At 37.3% G+C, this 7,749-nt stretch overlaps 1 protein-coding gene across 1 annotated transcript; it reads right to left on the bottom strand.

Moving 5' to 3' along the window:
- Positions 1-1,809: 1,809 nt before the first annotated feature.
- LOC131148652 (putative pentatricopeptide repeat-containing protein At1g03510) lies at positions 1,810-3,790 on the bottom strand. The gene has a single exon (XM_058098512.1). It carries the CDS (start codon positions 3,632-3,634, stop codon positions 2,348-2,350), a length of 1,287 nt encoding a protein of 428 aa, XP_057954495.1. The 5' UTR covers positions 3,635-3,790; the 3' UTR covers positions 1,810-2,347.
- Between the last annotated feature and the right edge of the window lie 3,959 nt (positions 3,791-7,749).

The raw sequence follows: 7,749 nt of genomic DNA, 5'->3' as shown, positions 1-7,749 counted from the left end.
CGAGAGCAGCATCACTGCCACAGTTGTATCGTTTGGCCAAAAAATCACACACAAGTTTGGCATTACGAAACTTAGGAAGAAGACTCTGAATAGTAGGAACTGATGTATTAATAAACTAGAAAAGGATCTTACAGTGAGTACTTTCCCATTCATCAAGAGCCTCATCAAACTCCTCTGTGGATTGCGTGGCAATTTTGGTAGGTTTCAGTTTTGTTCCAGGGACAAAACGCCATAATCGTCGACCAATCAAAAAACTGACATTTGTTAAGCCCACACATTGTAATTGGAGCCATTCAAAACAATCTCGATAGGGCAAGTAACATCGGTGAAAGACGCCATTAAAATAAATGCAAGGACAATATTGGAAAATTTGAATCACAGTAAAGAGAGTAAGAACTCAGCAACTTTTTTTTTTAGTAGTGTGCTTCTATTGGAGAGTAGGAATTTAAAAAAAAAAAATTGATTGGAAATTGGAATCACAGGACAGAGAGAAGGGGCGTTTCTCTGGTGTTGGGAGAGTTGCAGTGGAGCACAGTCGGCTGTGCGGAGGGACCACCAGAAGGCACAGCAGTGGAACCGGTGTTGTTGCTGCCAGAGGGACAAAGCCGACGAGATGACGCCAATAAACGAGAGAAGCAAGATCGTCAGAGAATCAAGAACGCTGGAGAATCAAGAAACAAAGGCGAGCAGGGAACTAAGAGACCATGAACAAACCACGACGTTCATGAGAGAGTGGCGACGATAATGACAGCACCGAGAAGCCAAGAGAACACCGAGAGGGAGCCAGAGGATTGACGACAGGTGCCGGAAACTAGAAGGAGAGCTGGAGCGGACGGCGACAGCGGAAAAAAAAACAAAATTAAAGAACCCTAGGCTCTGATACCATGTTAAAAGAGAAACCCTCAGTATTTCTTATTAACACTGTACAAGGCTTTATAGCTAAAGGAGGTAGGGTATACAAGGGTAACTTAGGAAATATATAAGGGTACAAGGGTAACTTTGGAAGTATACTAACAATATATATATATAAACAATTAATTTTAGAACCGCTACAAAAACGGTTAACAACAATTGTTAAAACCGTTATATAATGACTAATAAAGCTAAATAAAATATTTGAACAATTGTCAAAAGAGAGTAGTTTTATTTGCTCAAGTAATAAGAGGTTCCATGTTAGTAACATAATCAATTCTTAGAAAATATATTCTATTACCTCCTTTAGAAATACAATTATACAAAATACCAACATGTTTTTCGATAAAACTCAACATATTAAGTTAGGGAAATAATCTCTCTTTTCCCCTTATGTTCTTGTGGAAACCATTCTTTGGAAACAATTTGAATGAAGCATTAGAAAAATTTAAAGAGATCTTTTGCATGCGAAGTACTTTTAACTAAGAATTTTAATTAACATAATTAGGAAATTGACACAAATGTTAACCATGCAATAATATTATAAACACATAATATTTTACTCCAAAGTTCTCAACGTGCAAAGCAACAAACATAAAATAGCATCTTCTATCAATAAACAAATAAATAAATAGAAAAGAACATTGCTGCAGACACAAAATTCAGATCAAACCAACACAAAACACTGAAAATAATACATTTAATGTGGAAGCAATTTAAAACTAGCCAACCCTTTTCCTTCATTTATTTACCTTTTATAATTTGAATTTTGATGCACCAATAACTTAAAAACCATGTTATAATTTTTGTTTTTTATATTTTTTTTGCGTAACAGAATCGAAAAATATCACAAAATGCCATTGATCTTATCAAAGTCAAGAAGACCACGTTGATCTATTTTAATATACCAATATAACATAGATTCCATTGCCAAATACTTTCCAACTCATATTTTGTCACTGTGCTCTTCGTCAATGTTAAAAGTGTTACTGCTAGTATCTCATCTAAACATGGTACCAGGTTAAAATTATTGAGCATAAACCCACTCTCATGATGTAAACATTACACTGACATATACAGCAACAATGAACAAATAAATAAATTGAATGGATAGATAGCTTCCCTTGGCACATTTTGCAGCCAAGCATTGTGCTTCTATGGTGCCTCACCTTGAATCATTGCTTGAGAATCAGTCATAGGCAGCGCAGTTAAAATCCCCACCCACTCTATTCCTTTACAACATTTGTCTTCAAACAGGATAATTAAGTGGACATCAAAAATTACAATCCTCTTGTGTGCGTAAATCATGTACTGAACCTCTTCAAATTTATTGACCACCGTAAGCACTGTGCATGGGAGTATTAAGAATGCTTTTTCGAGGCTTAATAGAGGAATTTCCAAGGCAATTTCTAGATGAAGTTATTAGCGTTTGTCATCAATCTTGGTATATAACCCAGCTACTACCAGGTGCTGCCTTCACCCCTCTCGTCTCCATTTCTCTTCTCACTCTCTGAGCCTCCTCATATCTCCCTGCACTGGCATAAATTCTAGCCAACAGAACATAGTTTGCAGCATTATCAGGCTCTATCTCAAACAAAGCTTGACCTGCAATCTTGGCGAGCTCCACCTCTCCATAAGTTCTACATGCCCCAAGAAGGGCTCCCCAAGCTTTTGCAGTCACTTTCACCGGCATTTGTCGAATGACCTCATATGCCTCAAACAATCTCCCTGCTCTGCTCAAAACATCTACCAAACATGAATAATGATCACTTCTCGCTTCCACCCCATAATCCTTAGACATTCTCGTGAAGTACTCCTGTGCTTCATCAGCCAAACCAGAATGGCTACAAGCTTTCAATACCCCAAGAAAAGTTATCTCATCAGGTCTGACTTTTGCCAGTTCCATTTGTCTGAAAATTTCCAGCGCAGTTCCTGCCTCCCCATGAAGTGCATAAGCAGATATCAAGCTGCTCCAAGCTACTACATCTCTTTCCCTCATGCCGTTGAATACAACATGCGCGTTTTTAAGACACCCACATCGCCCGTATGCTTCCACCAGCGCACTCCTCAAATGGGGGTGAGGGTCTAAGTCGTTCCTAACTGAATAACCATGAATTTCCTCAATCAAATTCAAAGCGGCCAAACCCACACAAGAACGTAGCAAAGCAAGAACAGTTATTAAATTAAGCTTCAACCCCAACCCCCTCATTTGCCTATAAAACTCGAGCGCCTTGTACGACCCCTCCTCCATCTCGGACAAGCCGGCTATGATTGCATTAAAAGTGGACGCATTAGGCTCTACATCCATCGCTTCGAACAATCCAAGAGCGTCAGGCACTCGTTTGGAATGAGTGTAAAGAGAGATCATGGCGTTCCACACAACCACGTTTCTGTGAGGAATTTCGTCGAACAGTTGGCGGGCGGAGGAAACGGAGACGCATTTACCGTACATGTCGACGAGAGCGCAGGCGACGAAAGCGTTGGAGAGGAGGGAAGCTTTGGAGGAGTGCGCGTGAATGGCGGTGCCGAGTTGCGGGCGGCGAATGGCGGCGCAGGACTTGAGGGCGAGGGGGAAGACCACCGGGTCGAGAAGGAGGGTGGGAGAGGCTTGCATGCTGTGGAAAAGAGAGAGGGCCTGCTCGTGGCGGCCGCTGTTGACGTGAGACGTCAAGAGCTTCGTGGCAGAGAGCAAGCGCAGGTAGTTTGAATTGTAGGCTGCCATGTTGGCTTGGGCTCTGCAGTTTTGAGGCTGCGGTGTGGAGCTGAGGGACTGCTTAGTTGTTTACGTTACATTCTCTATGGGATTGGCTGATTTCGTCTTAGCCGTTTCTCAATTCATTTTCTGAGTCGGTTGCCTCAGCCTTTCGTCAAATAGCTCAAATTTGACGCGGCAATCTTTCTAATTTGCATGCAAATCATAGGTCAAACTTAATATTTTGGATTTAAAAGTGTTATCCCATCAACTTCAGAAAAATAATAATTAGGGTGGGATTGAACAACCTAATGTTGGAAATACTAAATAAGTATTATTGTATTTCTTGTTTTTAAGAGTATACATGGGTGTCTATTTATATAGGAGACATGGAGTGTTGTACAAGTAAATAGGAATGCAGTACAAGTACTAAGAGTGTAATACAAGTAAATAAGGATTGAACTTCAGTTCAAAACCTAATACACATTAACAGCCCCCTTCAAACTCAAGGTGGGAGGGAGACCAGCTTGAGGCTGTCAACCAAAGCACAATGATGTCTCTTATGATGTGACATGGTGAAAATATTTGCAAACTGATCTTTAGAAGAAATTGAGAAGAGTTTAAGAGTACCATGAATAAGATGATAACGGATAAAATGACAATCAATCTCGATGTGTTTAGTCTATTCATGGAAGACATCATTGTGAGCAATGTGAATGACACTTTGATTGTCATAATAAAGAGGAGTAGCAGAGGATGTGGACGCTATCGTAGCCAAAGGAGCTCAGATGTGGTATCAATAAGGGCACGAAGAAATGAGGTAGAATCATAAGGATTGGCAGTGTAACCCAAGCGAAAGATGGTGGAGCTAAACTCGGCAAACCAAGCTCATGGAGCTTGTTTAAGACCATAAAGTGCACGTCAAAGGTGACAAACCTTGTTTGGTTCAATAGAGAGACCACGTGGAGGTTGCATATAAACTTCTTCACTTAACTCCCCATTAAGGAAGAAATTTTTTACATCCATCTAATAAAGGTCCCACTTACTAGTGCAACAACATCTAAGAGGGCAAGAACATATGAGAAATGAGCAACTAGAGCAAAGGTCTCCTCATAATTAATCCCGTACTCCTATGTAAAACCTTTTGCAACAAGACGAGCCTTATAACGCTCAATGGACCCATCAAAGCGAGTCTTGATCTTGTAAATCTACTTACAACCAACAACAGACTGTCTAGGAGGGAGAGTAACCAAATCTCAAGTATGGTTCTTAGATAATGCATCAAGTTCCTCTTAGATAAGTTAAAACCCCATATGGTGTCTTGGAGCAAGATATGTGTCCCTAAATCTCAAGGAGGTTTGCAAATTAAGGACTATAAGATTTTAAATAAAGCTATTTTAATAAGACAAATTTAGAGAATTTTAACAAAACCTCAATCTTTATGGGCAAGAATACAAAAGGTGTTGGCCCAGGAGTAGAGTCTCAAGGGGGGGGGGGGTGAATGGATTCTTTGGCATATTTTCGCTTTTCTCTACAAAATATAAAATATTGGCAAGAAGAAAATGATTATATCACAATATATAGAACATAAAACATACACAAGATATAAATAAAAGAGTTTAGGGAAGAAAATCTTAACACCGTTGTTTAACATGGTTCTGCTCCCAGCCTACGTCCACGTCTTGAGTCACACCCAAGGTTTCCACAATCCACTATAACCTCCTTCATTGGCGAAGAAGCATTTACAACACAAGGGAACAAATTCCTTAACACTCACCAAGAGCCTTCATATGGGGACAAATCCTTTTAAGCTCACCAACAGCCTTTCCAAGGGAACCAAACCCTTACCACTTGGTTCTCAAAGAACCCTTACAAGATGAATATGTAATACAACAAAAATGCTCCTTGAATAAGCTAATATTTGATACAATAAACACCTCACAATTCTCTCAAAGTAATGAATCACACTAAGATTAAGGAGCAAGAGAGAAGTTGAGCATAAATATAATGAACTAAATGAAGTGCGCTTGGGAATAATGTATAATGACTAAATCAATGTCTAAAACAAGTCTTTGGACTGGTATTTATAGGTAAAATGGGCTACTAGCAGTTTTATGGCTATTGGGATGATATATTAAATGTTTACTTTGAAAACTAGCCGTTTATAACTGTTGAGGACTGAATCCCAACACAAATCATTGACTATTTGACCCAATTCGTCGATTATTTGTCCTAATTCATTGACTAATTGCCCTAATTCGTCGACTATTTCATCTGGGAACATTCTGCCTAAAATCATCGACTATTTGCCCTAAATTGTTGACTAATTTCTTAAATTAGAAAAAGTCATCAACATGAAAGTTATGTGATTTTTTTCTTAGCTTTCCATAGATACCAAGATCGCCCCTTTTTGAACTTTTCTAGTAAAAGTTATGCCCCAAATACCAAATGGTGTTCAGAAAATTTGAGAGGTGTATAATTGAGGTTTTGAACTCAACCAGGACCGAGTTTTTAGAAGATTATAACACTAATATGATTTGAAACTTGTCACATATAAAAAAAATATTTGAGTAAATGATACTTTTATAAAACTATTGTTTTAACTTTGAAAACTCATGAGTACTGAACTTATGATTTGGTGATATCCTATATACTCTTATGTCCTATTTTAATCAAAGTTGAGTATAAGATATTTTCCATAAAACTCATTGTTTTATTTTTGAAAAACTCTTATCACACTATGAAAAACTTATTTTTCATTTAAGTGATATCATGTATACTCGTATGTACTAATATGCACACGCATTTTGCTCAACTCTTACTTAGTAATCATGCGTGAAACAAAATTGAAGGAGTTATAACAAATACTACCTCAAACATTTCCCATTACATATGATTCTACATTGGCTTTCTTGGATGTGTTTGAATTCTTTCGAGTGAGTATCCTTTTGATCTTTCCTACTTGAACGTCTACTCGGTCCGAGCTTTGCCTCTGATCTAGTACCTTTATGCATTTGTCATTTGTACCTATACTTAATGTGATCTACAAAGATAGGATACACTTGAAACAATAAATAGGTTAATATCATCAAAACACATTAAATATGATTATATAGCCACTAAGGCAAACAAAAGACTTTATATTTTTCTAATAATATGATACTTAATGCATGGTGCAAGAGTTCAACGTCGTGGGTTGAACATGATTATTCAAAGTAATTGACTATGATAAAAGAGGTTGTTTAATTCAATGTGGAAGGGGTAATTTTAATATATGAAAGTTTCCATGGATTCTAGAAGTGGACGAGGACTAGTTAAGTAATCCTAATGATTTACCTTTCCTTTAAGGAATATCTTATCCAAGGATTTATGGGATCCTATGAGTGGGAAAACTAAAAGTTTGTAGGGTTGGACCCCAAGTGAAAGTTTAAGGAATATTCTAGAAGTGAATGTTCTTCTTTTGAAAGTGATGATAAATGGATTTGGAAATACACAAAATTTGGGGTCTTTAAAATGAAATCTGCTTATAGACTTTTACTTGAAGACAAGCTTTCTAGAGAGTAGCCAACAACTAATTTTCCTTTTAAGTTGCAAATCTTTATTTATTTTTTTAGGGAGGCTTGGTTGTTTGCGAAATGTGTGTGTGTGTTTTTTTTTTTGGAAATTACATAGGGACTTCTTACCTGTCAAGCTCGAGCTTTATTAGATGAAGAAGGTTGAGGATCCGACTTGTTTGTGTAATGAAGGAGATGAAGACAACAATCTTCTTTTTTGTGGCTTGTAATAAAGTCCAAAGAATTTGGTAGCCTTTCCACATCAGTCAAAAATGAAAAACTTCAATTCAATGTGAGATTTCTTGTCTTTGATCATTAATAATAATAGAAGTTGATGAAAAATGTGAGGATATTTTACAATTCACAGGATGGTGTTGGATAATCTGAAAATTTAAAAATAAAGTCATTTTTTATGATTGGAGATGGAATGAACAAATTATTATTAATAAAAGCTATTTATTTATAAATTTGACTTGAACTTCTTCCTTAGAGGTATGTAGCAATTTCAAAGTTAAACAATTTTGTTAGTAGAAATGTTCAACCAGGTGTGATGCAGCTTGGAATTCCACAACTAAAGTAGCAACATATAAT

Source organism: Malania oleifera, chromosome 2, assembly GCF_029873635.1.
Source record: "Malania oleifera isolate guangnan ecotype guangnan chromosome 2, ASM2987363v1, whole genome shotgun sequence".
Classification (NCBI taxonomy): Eukaryota; Viridiplantae; Streptophyta; class Magnoliopsida; order Santalales; family Ximeniaceae; genus Malania; species Malania oleifera.
This window is presented reverse-complemented; position numbering and strand designations above follow the sequence as displayed.